General features: G+C 37.0%; 1 protein-coding gene and 1 long non-coding RNA gene across 4 annotated transcripts in view; one reads left to right on the top strand and one right to left on the bottom strand.

Annotated features, from left to right (window-relative positions):
* Positions 1-1053: 1053 nt before the first annotated feature.
* RAE1 (ribonucleic acid export 1) lies at positions 1054-20580 on the top strand. Of its 3 annotated transcripts, XM_026664936.2 has the most exons (14): positions 1054-1141; positions 3070-3166; positions 3857-3961; positions 4627-4719; positions 5236-5322; positions 6184-6270; positions 7179-7250; positions 7531-7638; positions 8180-8286; positions 8399-8474; positions 9709-9903; positions 11856-11941; positions 14905-14938; positions 19726-20580. In XM_026664936.2, exons 2-13 carry the CDS (start codon positions 3077-3079, stop codon positions 14906-14908), a joined length of 1110 nt encoding a protein of 369 aa, XP_026520721.1. In that variant the 5' UTR covers positions 1054-1141; positions 3070-3076; the 3' UTR covers positions 14909-14938; positions 19726-20580. The 3 variants fall into 3 exon arrangements, with proteins under 3 accessions (XP_026520721.1, XP_026520722.1, XP_026520723.1); XM_026664937.2 differs by lacking the exon at positions 14905-14938; XM_026664938.2 differs by lacking the exons at positions 14905-14938; positions 19726-20580 and having other exon boundaries at positions 11856-11942.
* LOC148131086 (uncharacterized) overlaps positions 4714-21745 on the bottom strand; it is a 37706-nt gene continuing 20674 nt past the window's right edge. The window contains exon 3 of the long non-coding RNA XR_015748432.1: positions 4714-4837. This is a non-coding gene — a long non-coding RNA (uncharacterized LOC148131086). The remainder of the gene's footprint in view (positions 4838-21745) is intronic.

Here is a 21745-nt window from a genome sequence, read left to right as displayed (position 1 = left end):
CTAAGCATCTGAATTTTGATCACATCGTGGGGATGCTACAAAGGTTGTAAGTGTGAAAAATGGTCATAAGTCACTTTTTTCAATGCCTATGTAACTTTGAAAGGTCACTAAATGAACTGTTGTAAGTCGAGGACTACCTGTAGGTGAGTAATATGTCTTTTGACAATACTGAAGAAAATCATCAGACCAAAAATAATATTGGTTCCAAGTAAGAAACAGCATTCAGTATATATTCTGTCCTCAATACTCACTAATGCAACTCATAAACAATTTTCTATCAGAGAAAAACACGGGTGAAAGATCCATTAACACACTTCAGATGCAATCCTCTATGGAGATTCTCATTCATCCAGGTCATGGTTGTCCGAAAGGGGTTTTTCAAGAGGCAACTGGGCTTTCTGTTTTTTTCTTTGAAGACATTTTGCTTCTCATCCAAGAAGCTTCTGCTCTGACTGAAGAAACCTCCTAGTGACCTCAATTATTCTCTAAGAAGAATGCAAATGATCAGCTGCCTACAAGGAGTATAAATCCTCCCATTCCCCACCATCCAAGTCAGAGCTGAAGAAGCTTCTTGGATGAGAAGCAAAACGTCTTCAAAGAAAAACACCTTTGGGATTTATGTGGAATCATTAGCATTCCATCTGTCTTCCCTTGGTAAAATCCACAGCACAGCCGTGGTGGCGCAGTGATTACAGTGCAGTACTGCAGGGTTACTTCTGTTCGAATCTCACCAGCTCAAGGTTGACTCAGCCTTCCATCCTTCCGAGGTGGGTAAAATGAGGACCCAGATTGTTGGGGGCAATAAGCTGACACTATAAACCGCGTAAAGAGGGCAGTGAAGCACTGTGAAGCGATATAGAAGTCTAAGTACATCAGGTCAAGAGGCGGAGAGATTAAGCATCTAGAACCCCGCCAAGCCTGGGCGGCTACTTTTACATCACGTTCTGCAAGAACACCGTCCATCCAGCGAAACGGACCAACGCCGACACGTCACGCCCCACCATTAACCCGCCAGTTGCTGTTGACGAATGAGAGCGGACTGTGGCTTAGCGCATGCGCATTAAAGAAGGGCCTAGGCTTCGCGGACAATCCCAGCCGTCCTGGCCGGCGTGCTAGCTTGAGGGAAGTGAAGGATTGATAGGTGGGTGTAATATTTTTTTTTTCTCCTCCCGGCCGGACCAAGTCGCGTGTGTGCCTCTTCGGATAAAGCTCCTCTCCGGAAAAGGGCCTCCGAGATAGCCGAGGCGGCTTAAGGTCGGCCGGGGCTCCATCCTCCTGCTTCGCTCTCCGGGTCCCTGTCCTTTTGGGGCGGAGGGGGCGCCGACAAAACTACCGATAGATAGAATGAGCTAAATAGCTCCTCTTACTTCCCCAACTCTTATCGGGAGGAGAGCATTTGCCTGCCTTCTACCGCTTCCTAGTCGGTCGTGCTGTTCCCTTAACCGGCATCCCGTCCGCGGTGCGTTGGACCGCTCTCCCCATAATTCCCAGCCGGCTCACCTGAGGTTGTTGGATCTGCAGCCCCCATTCGTGGCGAGAAGAGAAGACAAATACGACCTGAGTCCTCGTTGTCCCATCAGTCAGGCAACGGGCTGGGTTTGGGGAGACTCGCTGAGGCTGAAGGGAGATTTTCTGAACTAAAATTGGCCACCCAACGGGACATTTTGGTTCCCATGGAAACCCAAAATCCGGCTGTCAAGAGTACTACTGAGTCCATACCGGAATGATCTGATGGCAACATCCACATCGGTTCTGAAGGACGACCCCATTGAACCTAAACCTATACCATTTTTCCCCCCAAATTTGGCAACTTTAAGATAATTCTTCGGCCTGAGTGCTGACTGGGAAATTCTGGGAGTCGAGTTTGCCAAGTTTTTTTTTTTTTTTTTTTTAATGGATGGATCTATCTCAAGACAAGAAATATATAAATACTTCTCGTTACTTCCCCACAACAACAACCTCATGAGATGGGTTTGGTTGAGAGTGAGACCAGAAGTCACCCAATCTTTCATGCCTAAAATAGTCTGTAGAGATTCTCAGTCATCCAGGTCATGGTTGTCCCAAAGTTGCTTTTTCAGGAGGCATCTGGACTTCTTTGTTTTTTCTTTCAAAGACATTTCGCTTTTCATCCAAGAAACTTCTTCATCTCTGACAGGATAGTAATCCTTCCATTCCCCACTATCCTGCCAGAGCTGAAGAAGTTTCTTGGATGAGAAGCGAAACATCTTCAAAAAGAAAAAATAAAGTCCAGTTGCCCCCTAAAAAAGCACCTTTGGGACATGCCTAAGAGAGCTTTCCTTCCTTCCTTCCTTCCTTCCTTCCTTCCTTCCTTCCTATTTTATTGGCCACCTATCTTACTACAGGGTAACTGGGCAGCTCACAATCATTAAAAAATGTATTTATACATATACATTAAAACATAAATAAATTAAAACCAAACATTAAAATCTAATGACAAGTGGGGAGGGCAGAGTGGAGGGAGTGGGATCAGTTCAAACTCACAGTCTCCTGGTTTGTAGGCCAGCACCCAAATCCCTGCACCAAAATAGCTCTAACTAATTCGCATCTAACAAATACCCTTATGATTCTGCTCAAATATATGTTAGGGAAGTGGCTGTTCTAGAATGTAATGTGTACTTTAAGAAACACTAAAATGTGTGAAGAAAGTTCTTCTCCATATTAAAAATAAAAGTAATGTGGCCAGTATATACAGATTAAATAAACTTCAATTGACAGTATAAACCCAAGTTTAAAATATGTTGTAGAAGATACTGGAGTACTAAGCCCATGTAAGTCTCATAATAAGCAACTTTGACATTAAAGCTTGATAAGGTTTCAGACTACAGATTTTCCAAATAAAAGATAATGTTCTGGAAAGGCCTTAAGCCTAGGGAGTAACTGCAGAGGAAAAAAGGCATGTGATGATTGTGTATTTACATTGATTTCTGTGTAAACTGTTTTCAATTATAAAAGCCTATATTATAAATAAGAGTTATTTAATATGTTATATTGATTTTGAGCACCCTGTAATAAATAACTTCCAAAAATTCATTTGCATTCCTATAACAGGACCAAGATGAGTTTGTTTGGGTCAACATCAGGATTTGGAACTGGAGGCACCAGCATGTTTGGCAGCACTGCTACAGATAATCACAACCCGATGAAGGTATTAAGCCACTGGATGCTATGAGAAAAACTAAATCACTTCACATAAATATTTTGAAAATTATTAAGTTCAAAAGATGGCATGTTTGCCTACTGGTGTATGTATATAAAAATTCCTTTGGTTGAATTAAAATGGTTTAGGTTTATGCATTATTTGCTGTGAGATTTTGAGAATGCCATAAAGTAGCTGTTAGAACTGTCATTCAAATAGTTACTACAGTTATAGACTCTTAAGAATATTCAGAAAAAAGTGCTTTGGACCACACACAAGGACACAAGCCTCTGCTATTTATTTTTTTAAGAGCCTGACCTTTCATATTTCCACTTCACTTTTGAAGTATGCAATATATGATTTAATAGGTTCTTTGACTGAAGAAAGGAAAGGAGAAAGAGTGGTATATTGACGTTATAAAGTGTTATCTTTAATAGATACTAATTTTTTGCTTACAAAATATACCAATTTTAGGTTGTGTGTTTAGGTTGTACATATTCTCTGTAGCATATCATTTTTGACACAATGATGAGATTTAAATGCAGATATTTATTGGAGCAAACTGTAATTTTATTTTTATAAGGTTTTTTTTCCCCATTGTAGAAGGGTAGATGTGACTCTCAATTTGGAACTAATTGGATTTTTAAAAAGTGTATGGTATGTGTTTACAACAAGTTTTAACTTTGACTTTTTTCCCAGGATATTGAAGTTACTTCCCCACCTGATGACAGCATAGGTTGTTTGGCTTTCAGCCCACCAACATTGCCGGGTAATTTCCTTATTGCAGGATCATGGGCAAATGATGTAAGTAACAAATGAAAATAGATAGAGGCATATCATGCGTTCACCTTTCCCTGCATTTACTGCATGGAAAATGACTGCAGACAAAATGTGATATCCGTAAGTGGGCAATGGTTGAGGTAACTGTATGCTATGTCTATGAGACAAAGTGAGTTTGTAAAAAGTATTAACAATGAAGAAGTGCTGCAATTTAATAATTTGTTTTAAAGGTATCTCAAAACAAAACCTCTCAAAGTGTTGAAATGGAAATGAGTTAGGTAAAAATTTCAGGACTGGGCTATTAATTGATTTCATTTAGTCAAATTTCTATTTTATTTTTTTCTAAAGATGCATTAAAGTAGAAAGTTCTTTTATAATATCTAAATCTGGGGCAATGTATTATTACTGCTTGAGCTTTATGAGCTAGTATCTGTTTAATCAAAAAAACACCTTTTTTCAAGTTTCTATTTATGAAACATTCTCTCATGGAATGGAAAACTATTAAGAAGTATAGCCCAGTTGCTGTATAAATTGATCTCAAGGGCCTTGAATTGAGCTTCTCGATGGATAGTCTAATCTTAATATCTTGTTGCATTTTTATAAAGCTAAATGCACTTCATTGTCAAAAAGGGTAAAATACTTACATTCCAGGTGCTATTCATATTTACAAATGTTTCCATTTATTTCAGGTTCGTTGTTGGGAAATCCAAGATAACGGACAAACTATTCCAAAAGCCCAACAGATGCATACAGGACCAGTACTAGATGTTTGCTGGAGTGATGTAAGTTCCATTCTTTCAGAAGAGATGTACTTAAAGGTTTATAGTGGTTTTCAGATGAGGAGGAATGTGAGATCAAAACCACTGTCTGAAAGCAATTTCTTTCGTGGAGGAAATTATCCTGGAATAAGAAAAGCAACCCCATTTTAGAGTTTTAACTACTAACAATCATGCTACACGTAGTCCTCAACTTAAGACCACAATTGAGCCCCAAATTTTTGTTGTTAAGTGACATGAGTTTTCCCATTTTACGGCCTTTCCACAGTTAAATGAATCACTGCAGTTAATAAGTTAGTAACATAGTTCTTAGAATTTTGATCACATGATTCTGGGAATGTTACAGAGGTCATAACTGTGAAATATGGTCATAAGTCATTTTTCAGTGCTGTTGTAACTTTGAACAGTCACCAAATGAAATTGTAATTGAGTACTACCTTTATTTCTTTTTTAAAATGTCTCCACCCTCACTAAGCACTATGGAATACATAGGAGGTTTTTTTGTTCTCTGTTGTTTAATAGGATGGAAGTAAAGTGTTCACAGGGTCCTGTGACAAAACAGCCAAAATGTGGGATCTTAACAGTAATCAAGCAATACAAATCGCACAGGTACAATTTTCAAATGTACATTTTTGTCTTTATAACAAATTTAACACAGATTTTGATGAATGTTTCTCCCACAAAATGGGGGGAAAGCTTGTTAGAAACAATACTTAAAAGCATTGAATGCATAATACTCAAAATAATTGGTTATGTATACCAGGGGTCCTCAACTCCTGGTCTGTGGATCAGAACCAGTCCACGGCCTGTTGGGAACTAGGCTGCGCAAGTGAGCAAGCACACAAAGTTCCATTTTCACATGTGCAGGATTAAATTGCATGCGCGAAACCATCCCCTCGTTGCTGCCGGTCTGGAGTCAGAAAGGTCGGGGACCACAGATGTATACTAATGAATTGGCCTCACTTAATTCTAATTTCTAAGAAAGGATACAAACCTTTGTCAATATTTTAGGGTATACTCAAAAGCAAACATTTTAAATGATGGAGCTGCATGGGAAGAAATTATACACAATGCTTTGATCACACAGTCTTGTCCCTAAGCATTTTTTTCCTTAAGTGGGATAAAAAAATTGATTATTATTCATTGGAATATACACTTTTCAAATTATTTGTTCTCTATGAGGTGGTTTCCAGATAATTTGAAAACTATGAACCCACTGAAATATAATAATCTTAGTGCTAATAGAGTGAATTCTGTGGGTTTGAATTCTCTGGGTTTGATGTGTTTTTAATGGGACCAGAAATGTAAACAGTCTATATTAAATGGAAGAGCAGAGGAAAGAAATAAGAGCCTTACCAAAGGCATTGCAAAAGCAAGGCTAGGCCAATGTTGTTGTTTTTTTACAGAAAAGTGAAATCTATAATTGCATGAATGGAAAGTGTTTAAATAATTCTTTTAAACATTCTTCAGCATGAAGCTCCTGTAAAGACAGTCCATTGGATTAAAGCACCAAATTATAGTTGTGTGATGACTGGAAGTTGGGATAAAACATTAAAGGTAAGCCTTGTAAGTTTTTTTTAATGTGTAAAAAGGTTTTCTCTTGTTCTGTGTAATAATTATTGTGGAAAAATTATTGCTAATACATAGTAGAGTAAGGTGCAATGCATTCCTATAAATGTGGGCCTTATTTCCAAGTGAATGAACTTGAGAGTGAAATCTAATGATTGATTCAAGTATCAGTTTTTTGAGGGAAGTCTCTATTCCATAGTATCCATTTAACATATTCTTTTCCAGTTAGTGCCAATACATCTCTGGGTATTATAAAGGTTTAAAATGCTTCAAACTTTTACAATTAGGAGCAACTGTTTTTATGCATTACATTTGTAACACTATTTTTAGCAATTTTTTAAAAAATGCAGCAGATTAAAAATTAAACTACAAGCAACAAACAAGAGAAAATGTGAACAAAATAGATGAACACAATAGTGATGAGCTTCCAAGAGAATAGTCCTAGTTTATTTTGTATCCTGACATAAATACAGTTTTTTTAAAAATCATAAAAATACAGATGAATGCTCCACAATTATTTATATCAATAAAAAGTACATTTTCAGAAACTGGGCCATACTTGAAGTACTTCAGATGGTAGAGAAGTCAATATTGAGAGTTGCAACAAAGAGAATCTTACCCTAAGTATATCTAATTCCAATATTAAAAAAATGCTTGCAAGTCTTTTGAATTGATCCTTATTCCATCAGTTGGAAAGGTGACAACTGAGTCTAAGCAAGACTTATTCAACCATTTGTTCATTTGCATCTTCAGTCTCCCACATTCATTGTTAATATGTTTCCTGAATCAATTTGGATAGGGTTTGGAGGCATTTCAAAGTGAAATGACGAATGATCATTTTGCTACTACATAAAAGAATTTACCGAGGCCTTATTGAGCTTTTCTTTTTTTTTTAGTTTTGGGATACACGAACCCCCACTCCAATGATGACGCTGCAGTTGCCTGAACGATGCTATTGTGCCGATGTGGTAAGATGAATTTCAGAAGCCTTTGGGCCTTGATTAGTTAGAATCATGCCACACTTGACATGAGTCTTTTCTTTATACTGTGGTAGTTAGTGGTATTTGTATTATGTGTTATGATAATAAAATAGATGTACGTTTACTGCAGGAAAAAAGCATGTGATTGAATTTTGTATTACTTTCCTGTTTAGATGTAAATGTGAAATAAAACATTCTTTACTACATAACTATATAAAATCAGAATTGAAAATTCTCGGTCTGCTCTCACACAATTTCTCTTTTTTAGATATATCCCATGGCTGTTGTTGCTACTGCAGAAAGGGGCTTGATAGTTTATCAGTTAGAGAATCAGCCTTCTGAATTTAGAAGGATAGACTCTCCACTTAAACATCAGGTAACTTGCGTTTTCTTGATTTCCGCAGTATGGCTTGTTTTTAATTGTAATGGTGGTCCTCGACATATGACCATGATTGAACCCAAAATTTCTGTTTCTAAGAGAGACATTTGTTAAGTGAATTTTGTCCCGTTTTACGACCTGCCCTTCCACAGTTAAGTGAATCACTGCAGTTGTTAAGTTAGTAAACTTGTTGTAAAGTAAACCTGGCTTCTTCCCCATTGACTTTGCTTGTCAGAAGGTCGCAAAAGGTGATCACATGACCCTGGGACACTGCAACCATCAAATATGAGTCACTTAGCAAGTGAATAAATTTTGATCACGTGACCTTGGGGATGTAGCAATAGTTGTAAGTGTGAAAGACAGTCATAAGTCACTTTATCAGTGACATTATAACTTTGAAAGGTCACTAAATAAATTGTTGTAAGTAAAGGACTACCTGTAACGCCAGCATTGGTTTCTTATTCCTAATGGGATAATCAGAAAGCTGCAACTGCCATATATGATAGTACCTGATTAAAATACAGTCCCTTTTATTTAGCATCGCTGTGTGGCTATTTTCAAAGACAAAGTGAACAAACCAACAGGCTTTGCCCTTGGAAGTATCGAAGGAAGAGTTGCCATTCATTATATTAACCCACCAAATCCGTAAGTATCTGGAAGTGATCTGCTGTTTAATTTTGAATTCCAAGAAATGCAGGCTTTTAGAATAACTGTGTGTTGCATGCAGCTTCAAATGAAGGAATGCTTTTTTTTTCAGCGCCAAAGACAACTTTACATTCAAATGCCATCGATCCAATGGTACAAACACATCTGCACCTCAGGATATCTATGCAGTAAGTTTCCTCTAGGACAAAATAAAGGAGAAAAATAAATAGTTATTGCAAAAATAATTGCTGTGTTTTCAACTCAGTACATTTTCATTTAATATCACACATCTGAGTGGAAACCTACTCTGACAAGCTCTAGTATATTTGATAAGTAGGATTCAGAATTTAGCTAATACAAAAGAAAGAGAAGTTACAGTATGGCTTGGTTCTGATTTAATTCTACAGGTAAAGCAATTATGCTTTAACTTGAGGAAATGAAAAGAACAGTCCTTCCTATTTCAAATGCTTGCATTACTTGACCAATGACTCCAATCACTCTTTCCCTTATAAATTAATTGCAATCATTTATTTTGTGAGAATAAAATTGATGGTGAGAAAAGTAATGAAAGTGAGTGTATTAATCATCATCTCATATGGGAAAGTAGTACTGTCTCTCATTGTCTAAAGCAGAGGTTGCAGTTGGCAGTCTATCATATATTGCTGAATCTAAACTCGGATTACTAAGTCAAATGTAAAGGATACTGGCTGTTTAAGAATCACATTGTTCACAGTTGGTGTTTTATGAATCTAGTTATGTCAGTATGGGAAGCTAATCTAAAGTATCTCTGACAGATAACTGCCCACATTCCACTTGAACACAACCAGCAAGGAATGCCCACTGTATTTAATAATTGCAGCCATTATCAAACTGATTTTACAGTTAGGAAGGATTGTTTTTTTTCCTAACATTCACTTGAGCTTTGCTTCCCTGTATATTGAATCCATTATTTGGTGGAATTCTAAAATGGTAGATAACAGGTCTTGATTTTTTTTCTCATGATATATCATTTCAAGTATTTGAAGAATGCTGCCATATGCCCCTTAGTCTTCTTGTCCCAGGGTTAAATATTTTCAGAACCTTCTGTCCCTCTTAGGTTTCCAGTTCATACTTATTTAACTTAACTGAGCTGATTCCAATTATTGTGAATCCTTCTTAAAATAAATGCCAGAACTGGACCTGGAGTTGATTGTTGCAGAGTAAAATGGAGCTTTTATTTGGAGCTTTTTTGTGCCACAAATACATAGCTTTTGTTCTGTACTTTAGGATACAAGTCTTCAGATTGTGGAAATAATTACTGTTTTTCCTGTTTCATTTTTTTCCTCATACTTTTTAAATTATAAGCTTGGTAAGGTGGGTTTTCAATTTTCATTACTGAGAGTACGTGAACATTCAAATTATATTTTAATTTTTACTTAACAGGTAAATGGTATTGCCTTCCATCCTGCCCATGGCACTCTTGCAACTGTGGGGTCTGATGGCAGATTCAGTTTCTGGGATAAAGATGCACGGACAAAGCTAAAAACATCTGAACAGCTAGACCAGCCAATATCTGCTTGCTGCTTCAACCATAATGGCAACATATTTGCATATGCTTCTAGTTATGACTGGTCAAAGGTAATAGAGTTTGCTTAAGATAATTTCTATCAACTAGCAGTTGTTAGAAAAAGTGAGCATCTCCAGTGCACTGAAATATCTACTAAACATCTCCATTGCTGTTGCTAACAATTGGAACACACTTCCAATGAGATCTCTCTAATAATGTGCTTAGTAGTTAAAAAATATAAAGGATTTTGAATACAGGTAGTCCTCTCTTAACCACCCTAATTGAATTGGAATTTCCATTGCTAAGCAATGGGGGCGAAATATGACCATGGCATTTAATGACAGTAGTATTGGTAGTTCTAGTTGTTAGGATAGGACAGTGGTGGCTAACCTTTTTGGGCTCCTGTGCCAAAATTGTGTGCGTGCTTGCACACTCGCGCTCACATGCCAGCACCCAGAAGGTAATGCACACACCCCACACCCCTACACATGCGCACGCAATCCCCACATACCCGCCACCCCCTTACTTGCACTGCGCCTCACAGCTGATTTTTGGCAGGCTTGAGGCCTTTTTTGGCCTCCCAGAGGCTTCAGCAAGGCTTCTGCAAGCTTCTCAGGCTGAAAACTAGGCCCTTCCGGTTTTGTCACTTCCAGTATTTCCAGAAAAACAGGAAGTGATGAAATGGGCCTAGTTTTCATCCTGAAAAGCCTGCAGAAGCCTCTGGGAGGCCGAAAATCAGCTGTTAGGCACACGCATGCGCAGTGAGGTAAGTTTGCCTGCAGCTTGTGTGCCAGCACAAATGGCTCTGTGTGCCACCTGTGGCACGTGTGCCATAGGTTTGCCATCATGGGGATAGGATCTCGCGCTTCTCTTATCCTACTGCACTCATTTTCACTCCTACCCTTGGGAAGGTCTCACACAGCCAGCAGCTGCCTCAGGAAGGGCCATGCCACACATACCTGATCAGCAAAAGGAAGAAGAAATTATGGCCAGCTTGGGGTGGGGCAGGGGCAGAGGAGTGCGAGGCAGGCAGAAAGGTGAGGTGGGGGGTGGAGAGATAGTTGGGTGAGGAGAGTTGAAGTATACCCTGAGATCATAAATGGAGACAGGGTGCCAAGCACCCGAATTTCAGTCACATTACCATTGGGGCACTGCAGTGGTTACAAGTCCAAGAACTAGTCATAAATATATATTGCTCAGTGCTGTCCTAACTTTGAATGGTCATTGAATAGTGGCTGTTAAGTGAGGGCTACCTGTATAACCGCTAATATGACAGAATGTTGTGATTTGCTACTACATTAGCAAATCTGAAATCTTCCAGAATACCAACCACATTTTTATAAGGAAAAACTTAGTTTTCAGGTGTCTGCTAATGATAGGCATTAAGCATTATATTCCACCTCAACATTTTGATGCCACTGAACTCCATCTTAAGTTGGTGCAAGACCTGGTACCAAGTAGAAAACCAATATTAAGTTTTCATAGCAAATTTTAACTGAAGTGGCACAGGTAAGAAGGTGAAGATACCGAACATCCTATAGATCTGTTACAGTTGTGTTACATATTCTAATGATGGATAACAGAGGATTATTGGAAAAATTAGTACATTATCCATAGTATGAATAGATTCTTATTATATACAAATATATATAATTTCTCCTTTCCCTTTCATCCGATTGGTGATAGAACCTCAGGTAGTCTTCAGATTACAACAGCAATTGGGACTGGAATTTCTGTAACTTAGCAATTGTTTTATTCTCTTCAATCTTGCTTTTTACCTGACATCTGTATTTAACTTCTCTTACATATCTGCTTTTCAGATGTATATTTTCACATAAAGTTTTAAGTCGAGGAACAACTGGTACTGGTCTTTACTCTGGGCTAAAGGTTTCTATAGCATTAATGATTGCTCAGTAATTGTGAAGAAAAATCTAATTGAATATCACAAATATTGTGCACCTAATTTATAATGCTGTTATTCAGGTTTATATGTAATGTTGTGTTCAACCTTTTTGTTCCTCAGGGGCATGAATTCTATAATCCCCAAAAGAAAAACTATATTTTTCTGCGCAACGCTGCTGAAGAACTAAAACCTAGAAATAAAAAGTAGTGAGTATATCTCTGTCCATTATTCCATGTTGTTTTCCTGCCACCTGCTCTTCTTTGGTCTCAATGGAGTTGCCTCTTAATTCTTAGCAGGACATTCTGTAACTAACATCAAAGCATATTTGGTTGGCTGGAAAATTACCTTGCAAGGAATGCCTGACATGTGCATGAAGGTGTGTCCTTTTTCTTAATAGAGGCAAAATCCTTGCATTAGATCAAGAGACAATAGTTGCATCTTTTCAAGGTACTTAACAGTTTGAAAAACATATTTTGCAGAAAATCTGAAACACTCTCCCCCCCCCTTGATGGAGGTAAAAGAAAGGCTAACAACTGGGATCAAGGAAATAAACCTAAAAAGACAGTTGTGATTGAAGACGTTTTGTATATTTTGTCGTTATATTTATAGGTCACCTTTCTATTTCAATAAAAACTCAAGGCAATGATTTTTCTTTTTATAATGGAAATGTACAATTTAATATTAAACTACTGTCCACTTAGAAGAAAATAATGTGTTCTTATTTTTATCCTGTATGCATTATTTTTCTACCTATGAACATGAACAATAAATTTGTGATTAAAACTCCCAAGCTAGACCAGGCCTATATATTTGAAATGAGGGCAATTCCTGCATGCAACCATAGCTTGAAAACTTTAAGCAATGCGTTAAAGGATAATTATTGGCCTTGAGGCTCTGTATCATGTAGAAGCACCATATGATACCGTATATCTTTGTGAAATTTTAAAATTTAGAAACCTGCCTTCCATTTCCATGGGTCTGTATTAAGTGACAGGGAGTGAGTGAACAGGACAAATGTTAACATTGTATTGTGCCCATACTTGTGGTATCAACAAAAAATGAAGGACAGTGAAGAATAACTTCTGTGACTCAGTTGCATATGATTATTTCTGTAAACCAATCTGTGCCCTAACAGACTATAGATACAGGGATGTACGTCCCCCCCAAATAATATTACGAAGTAGAATAACTGTTTTGCCCTCAGCTTTTTTATGCCAATTCCAACATTATCAAGCATGGGAATCAAATCAGAATACCACTAAATAGAAATGGTTTGAAGACTTTTATAATGTTATTCCAGTTGAGGTTTATTTTTATTTCGGAATCTTCTGTGTGACTGCCAAGGGACTGTTCTTTCAAGGTTGATGCTATGGCTCTTTATAATGAATGGGAGCAAAACATGATTGTAGAACTTGTATATTATGATATTTCTGTCAATTCAATCTCTGTAAGTTGGTATGATGTAATATTTGCTATTGTTTAAATAAAACTGATTTGAATTAAAATATTTTTCACATTAATAGACTAATGGTCAAATGCTTATAATCTGGAGTTAGGCAGGGAAATAGAGGCAGATGGCAATTGCTCTTACTAATTATTTAGCAGAAGTCTGCTTATTTATATATATATATATATATATATATATATATATATATATATATATATATATATATATATATATATATATATATATATATATATATATATGGATCTGTGTGTGTGTGTTTCTCCGTAGATTCAAAGTATCTAGCAACGTTTGGTGTCTCATTCATCATGTTCAGGCTTCTTCTTCGCTCTGTGCTTCTCAGAGTGATGTGAGCTTTCAGCTGCTTCTTCCTTCTAACTGTTGTAGCAACGTCACATCCTCTGGCAGAAGCAGCACTCTGCCATCATCATGAGACTTCTGTATTGTATCTTCATCTTGAACACGGGAGAACACAATAACAGAAAGATCCACATACAAATACCAGATACCTCAGAAAATATATATATATATATATATATATATATATATATATATATATATATATATATATATATATATATATATATATATATATATATATATATATATATATATGTGTGTGTATATGTGTGTGTATATATATTATATATATATATATATATATATCATTTATATAGGAATTATATATATATATATATATATATATATATATATATATATATATATATATGTATGTAGCCTTCAGCTTTGTTGTTCGGGTATTTTCCCACGTCATTATTTTTGTGCTTTTAAAGTTGTAGCAACGTTTCAGCAGAATCTCATCTGCCATCATCAGGCTTTCATCATCACACACACATACACATACACACACACACACATACATACATACATACATACATACATACATACATACATACATACATATATATTGCTACACTTCTCAGTTCAATAGCTACACGGTTGTGCTACTACATAAAGACCGCATGTCTGATGTTCCTGGTTGGCTAATACTAAGTTAAAAAGTTAATTTGTGCAGCTTCAGACAGTTCATCCCAATACAATATTCTATTTCTCTTGAGATTAGAAAGTGTCTGATGAGAACAATGTTAGTTAATGGTATTTTAACTGAGTATGCTAGAACTGAATCTGAAAGACATCTAATCCACATGTTTTCATGTTGCTTGATATCTTACAAGGATTTCTGATATATTAGCATCTCCTATAATGACCTTCTTCTACCCACTGTTGAAAAGTTACCTTCAAGTTCACATAACCTAAATGTCTCCCAAAAGAGCCATAGATTGTTTTGATGTGAATCTGTGAGATTAGATGTAGGACTAGAGAGAATTCTTCCTGCCAGATAGGCAGGTATGTGCATGCCCAATATTTTGTTCAAATCAATCCAGAGTTTCACTGTGAAGGCCACAAGAAAATGCATATCTGGCATGCAGCAACTCTGACTGCACCAATACTGTATCTGCCAATATTTTGAAATCGCCTTTGCATGCATTAGGCTTTTAGGAAGAACAGATCTGGCCCTAATCTACTGCTTATGGCAAGAATCTGATTGTGCTATTTCTAGATCATAGACAGTAGCTCATAAACATTTAAATGTTTGTGTTGGAGTGCTGAACTGTAACTAATGTAATATAGAGTAAATGCATACTCTTTCTGATTATAAAAAAGCGTTTTTCATTTTTACAGTTAAATCTTATGGAAGTCATTATGATTCTAGCAGGTAACCATTCTTTGTGTTTATGTGTGTGACCCCAATTACTCATGCAGAGGAATGTACTCCTGGTTTCACTAGAGTATAATTATAGTCCTCTACTTGTGACCATTCGTTCAGTGACTATTTGAAGTTACTGCAGTGCTGAACGAATGATATTATGGTCATTCCAGCCCTTGCAGCATCCCTATGGTCATCCTCACAGACTGGGCACTATGCAACTGTTTCACACAGTTTGCAATGCCCTGGATCCTCCTCATTGCTATTTACAACCTTCTCTGATGGCTAACTCAGAAAGTCACTGGGGAAGCCAACAGGGAAGGTGGCTAATTGCTGGGGTAAGTCTCCATCACCTGAGCAACCTTCCCAGCCCCTCTTTGCTATGCTCAGGGGACTTTTCCCCAATCATTGCTGCACCTCCCTGATCTGTGCCATACCCTTCCCAATTCTCTCTCACACTCTTCTTGTCTGCCTCACACTATGCTTCATGAACCATGCCCTGCCACTCTCTCACACACCCTTTGTGATCTATGACCTGCCACTCGCCCATCCTTCTTGACCCATGCTCCACCTCTTGCGTTATCCCTTTCATCCTCATGTACTTTCCCTGGCCCATGCTATGTGTCTCCTGAATCTCCTTGCATCCTCTCAAGCATCGTCCCCCAACAACCTTTCCTGATACCTCACTCTGTCCCCCACCCAGTAGCTGCCACTTACCTGGTTGCCGGCCTGAGACTTGCAATTTCCTGCTGGTTTCCCCACTGACATGTTGTGAGAAACCAGCAGGAAGTTGCCTACGTTAGTGTAGAGCAAATTCGATTGCAGGGATTGCTGTTGCTAAGCAATGTGGTTGCACTTTATGACCGCATCATTTAGCGATGGAAATTCTGGTCTAGATTTCTGCCATGTTGAGGATTACCTGTATTTAAATAATATTCTCAGCTATGAAAAGCTTTTTTTTTTAGAGTAATATATTATGAAACCCACAATTAATACAGTGCTTTTTATTCAAGAGATTTGAACTATTAAATAATTGTAACAGGCTTTGCAAGAAAACTTTATTTTATGCATAATATGCTAAAAGACAGATCAGGCATTATGTTGGTGGCTATTTTTTCAAAAGCTAATTGTGATATTAAGTTTTGGCATGGTTATAAGTATCAGCCTTACTTTTTTGCAAATATAAATCCCATGTATTTGACTTTAAGACATAGCTTCTTTACAATGGCACTTTTAGGTATACAACAAAAGTAAAACACAAACCAGAAACCAGTTGCTATGCTATTGTTGGAGTAGGCTATCATCAAAGGAATGGAAGTTAATGTTTAACAATAATGCTTATTAATTTACTACAGTCGTTAAAATATGTCAGGAGATGTGCTATATGCAACTATAACTTCAAACTGAGAGCTAAACCACAATTGCCTGCAATTTTGTAACGTTTCATTTCAACTTCTGCAATTTGTTGTTTTTTAAAATAGTTCTGAAACTACAGATGGTTTAGAAAAAGACTGGCAGATTTGGGCTACCAATACTTTGTTAGCTGGGCTTCTGGGCCCAAGGTAAAGTGCTTTTAATGGGATGGAACCAAGATATCTTAAAGATCATTATTTCTTATGCGTGGTTGTCTTCTCTGTAAAATCTTCATCAGGAGTATAGACACTCCCATCAATTAAAATAAGGTGGATGGATCAAGTGATACTCATTATTGAATCATAAGGTAGAAGAAATCTTTCTCTAAGGAGACATTTAATTGGCCTTTTTTATACCACATGAAACATTTTTGTTCATTTAGGTTTAACAGGACTTCTGTTTTTACAGTCTAGTTTTCTTCATTATTTTTGTTTTTATTAGTTATTTTTTCTTCCTCTTTTGAAAAGGACATGGTTTCTGTGCTGCCATGACAGATTATGACTGCTCATAGAAAAATCTCCTTTCTCAAAAGTTGCCTAACAGTGACAACATATTAGGGTCTACATTTTTGGTGCACCACTTATGTAATACTTGTCTACTGCCACCAGTTGTCTTCCCAAGAGAAGGGAATGCTGTGAGCTGGCTCTTCTTCCAGTAGTATTGGTTTACAAGAGAGAGGGGACATCTCTCAATTTGAGCAGTTTCTTTCCTGAAAACCAGGTATAATGATAGTAGTAATAGTAGCACTAATACTGGTAGTAATGGAATAGGAAGCTCTATAGCATCATCTGTAGGGCCTAGTAACTTTAATATAGTTATCTTTACTTTTAAAAGAAAGCAAGAGCACCAATTTTTTAAAAAACAAGAAAAAGTACAATATCCATTTAACATTACGTAGTCAAATATCCAGAGCAATGACAAATGGATGGAATAAGGCATTTAGTACTGACAAAAATCACAAATGGCATCTCAGACATACATGTGCATCATGGGGTGGGGGAGGCAGCCCTTGAGATAGAATAAAAGAAACCAAGGGTTTCCTCTTCTGCCTTTCCTCCTTGTGTTCTCAAGGAGTTTTTGTCTTTGGATTATGTCTTTGGAAAACGCATATGAGGTGAGAGCATGCCTATTTTGCTCCAACACAGCAAATGCTGGAGTTAAGGGCATGCCATGGAGAGTGTGTGTGTGTTTTAAAATAATATAAACTATACAATAGAGTCTGTGTTTAACAAGCACTCATTTAGTGACTGTTGAAACTTGTAACAGCACTGAACAAGACCGGTGCTTGAAATTCTAGCTATTACAATGTCCCCACCCCATCCTCACAATCGTGATCACAATCCAGCCGCTCAGCAACTAACCCAGATTTCCAACAGCTGCAGTGTCATACATTTTTATGTGATTGCAATTTCCACCTTTCCTCCTGGCTTCCCATTAGCAAAGTTACTGGAGGAAGCTGGCAGGAGTTTGGAAGTTGCAGCCATTTGAGGGCCTCACTTAATGAGCTGTATGGTCCTTGGTTAACAATGGTAACTGGAGACTGTCAGAACTTCTGTCTCTAAGTGGCACTGTCACGTGATATTGTGCTTGACTATTGCACTGGTTATTCCTAATTACCATTGTTAAGCCAGGGCAACCAATATTACTGTTCATTTGAGGCCAACCATTTAAGAGTCAGCACGCCCATGTGTGTGCAGCTGATAGATTTTCCATGTATAGAATTGTGGGGGTTAGTTACTCTAGTATGTGGTTGATATACTGTTACTGGGAGCAAAGAAGAATAGTTTTTTTTTCATAAAGTATATTGACTACTTGAGATAAAACAATAACATCAACATGGACTGATTTAAATCTTAAGTATGTGGACTTAATTAGAAAAGTGATACTTAAATTATATTTTTGCAAATTTTCTTTTCAAATATTTCACCTTAAAAATACATCTTTTTGAAAATACAATTTGCCATTAAATATTACAGATTTGATTATGTTTTGTCTTTTAAAATTGGCCTATTATGTATTTCTGCTAGCATTTATGTTGCAAAATGTTCTATTTCCTTAGTCAGTGGTAGCCATAAAGAAAAGCTTCAAAAGTGCCCTGCATCATGCTGTACCTTCTCATGTATATGTTTGGACAATATTAGAACAATCTAAAGTAATATAATATATTTTAAGTTCTTTCACATTTCTGATAGAAAGCTTTTGGCAAACTGGGTTTCTGTCCCATACATCTACAATGCTATGTTGGGTGCTCTTAAGTCCAAGGTGTTTTGTAAAGAAAGTTACAAAAGGCACTCACAATATTGTGAGACGTTTTTAATTCAGAGTTTGAGTATGAATGTGTTTGTGTATATATAATATTGTCAGCTTTGAAAATGTGCTTTGTTCTTTATATTTTTCTAGCAGCTGCTCAGGTTCATGGAAAAGGTGCTGACGCATGTGCTTAGAGATCAGTTATTTGTGTGCATCTCAGAATAATAGATCTTCAAAAGACCCCAAAATTTTAGTTTGCACCGCTTGCTGGTAAATCAAGGTTAGCGGGGAACATATTGAGTAATTGTAGTTAATTCAGCAATCTTTTCTAAGAATCACTCTTCCACTGTGAGCCTCATGTATTTAGTTTTAGGAGTTGCCAACAGGTACCATGTGCCAAAGAAGGTTTTCCCTTTTCTCAGCCCTGTTAAGCAGATTAAATATACAGGTACTTTTTAATGTATGACAGGCTGCTTAGCAAACATTTGATGTTATGATGCACCCCCAAAATGTTCTTATGACCAGAATTCAAACATAATTCATTTTTGGTGCCCAGCTCATATTTGTAGCCGTTTGCAGTGTCCTGTGGTCATATGACCCTGATTTGTGGCTTTTTTGCCAGATAGCATTTACTTCCGGTTTTGTGTGGGGAGCCCATTGTAGACAATGAATTTGTTTAACGACCATAGCATTCACTTAACGACCATGGTGATTCACTTAATGAAACACAAAAATGTTAGAAAATCTGGTAGATCGTGTGATGATTTGCTTAATGATCTGCACAATTTAAGATAATTCTGGTCCCAGCTATAGTCCTAAGTTGAGGAATACCTGTAATAGGAGAGTACAATTTGGATTTGTAAAGTAGAGTATTACCATCAAACATAAATAAAATTGTTCTTATATTGTATTATTATATATACATGAATCTTAACTAACAAAACAAAATGTTACAGATTTTGTAGGAATTAATAGGTCAGTTTATCTTAGCATAACAATTGTTTTTTCCATGTCTGACACTTGAGTTAATTGGTTCATAAAATAAATGTTTGGATCCTTGTGCCCATATTTGGATTGGATGATTTCTGAAACAACCTATCTTACAAATCCTTGTGTTCCTTTTTATTTTGAAGGTGCCACAAGAACTTCAACTGAGGAAGGAATTTCTACCAGAAACTTAACTAACCGTGCCTGTCAGTTGGGCTTCTTCCTTGTGCTTTTTATGAGGCCAAAATAAGAACAATCAAAAAAGAAAGAAAAATGCTCAGTTGTCTTTTCCTTTCCCCTGTTTTTACATGTTGTTTTTATGGGAACTGCATTCACTTTAAGTGTTGTACATTGGCCATTTGTTCCTACCTATACTTGAAGGCTGTGGGCCTATAACCTGTGGCTTAATTTCAAGTAATCATGCATAGGATCGCACTGTGCCTGACAACCGTAGTGCTCCCTCCTTTAACAGGACTTGGGACAGAATTGTGGAATAGTTAACAGTGAGAAAACAAACAGCTTAAAATATTTTAACATCTCTCAAAGATTTACAGTATATGAACAGATATAAAATCATGAACAAAATATTTTTAAGTTATTTTCACCACAGTTGGGGTCCTACATTTTTGCCCTAACTTGGTTCTGGTGCCATCTTTATAAGTTATTTAAAAATTTACCTTTTTTTTCCTAGTAGGAAGTTAAGCAAGTGTCCTTAGCAGCAATCTGGTTGTTATTACTCATCTTCTTCAGCACAATGTGAAGGTGCCTCAGTGGGGATTTTAAGAAATCAGTTTTCACATTGTGGTCCAGTGAACTCCATTCAGGATATCTATCGAAAAGTCAACAATTATTTATGCTTTGGCCTCGAACTTGATTTATTTTCTAAGAACAGACTTCATAGCCTGGTTGAATTAACCTGTAAACTTCAGGCCCCAGGGTTTCACAAGATGCTTCTTTTCAACAATGATGGTGCTACTGAATAAAGCAACATTTTTTCTATATGAGTTATGTACGTGCTGGAATTTGAACTGCTTACTAAGAGGCTCACTAAGCTGTCTAACAATTTGCAAGCGGTCCATGTTTTAAAATAAAAGTTGGGCATCTTATCAGAACCTCTTAATTGCCCCAAATTGATACAGAAAAGACAATGAATAGATAAGAAAATGCAGATTGACAATTTCTGAAATAGGTTGCTACGCTGTGACAAAACTATGTAGAGAGATGATGAACCTGTATGATGATTTCACAAAACACTGGCTTTGCTTATGGTAGAAAAGTTTTATTTTACGATTTTCACCATGTGGATTCTATTCTATACCCTGTTGTATCATATCATCAATTTGTTCCTTTACCACACACACACACAAAAACCAATAACTTGCCTTTATTTCTCTTTATTTCTGGCACTCTTTATCTTTTATTGATCAATTCTTTCCAGGTATTAAAAATATTATATAGGAACTGCTAGGGGAATCATTTTAATAATTCTTCTCACATGTTCATAGATGGCAGTTGTTGGTGCACTGCTGGCAAAACAAGGATTAATAGAGCTCTGCCACGCTCAGCATTACACTCTGGTGTTGTACGTAGTATAAGCAGACTGAAGTCACACAAAGAGCAAATCGAGTACAATTATTTATGGAATGTTCTCTTCCTAATTGTAGGTGATTGACCATATGACTTAGACTTCTTTATCTGTCTAGAGAGTTGTTCGAGGGAACAAATCCACGGTATAACTTTTCATTTGTTGATGATTCCTTGTAGATAGACCTGAAATGGAAAGGTCCCAGAAGCATGTTATCCTTCCTCTGCTAATTGTTTAAATCTGCATTTAAGGTACTTCAGAAATCAGTTTGCCCCCATCAACTTAATGCACTTTTGCTGATCAACTGTACAAGGGGTCCTTAATTTAAGACCATTCAATGACAGTTCAAAGTTACAACCGCCTTGAAAAAGGCGACATCCACAAAGTTAGGACCATCGCTTCACACATACCCCACGGTTACCTGATTGCAATCTGGGCTCTTGGCAACCAGGTCATACTTAAAATGGTTGTGGAGTCTTGCTTTGTGACTTTCCCAGTCAGCTTCCAACAAACAAAGTCCACTGGGAACTTTGCATTAAAAATGGTCGTAAAAATGGATCTGGTCACATGATAACTCATTT

Source organism: Notechis scutatus, chromosome 3 (genome assembly GCF_049901735.1).
Source record: "Notechis scutatus isolate UNSWTSFEM ecotype Mainland chromosome 3, rNotScu1.2, whole genome shotgun sequence".
NCBI classification, from domain to species: Eukaryota; Metazoa; Chordata; class Lepidosauria; order Squamata; family Elapidae; genus Notechis; species Notechis scutatus.
Note: the sequence above shows the minus strand (reverse complement) of the source record. Positions and strands in the feature narration are given on the sequence as shown.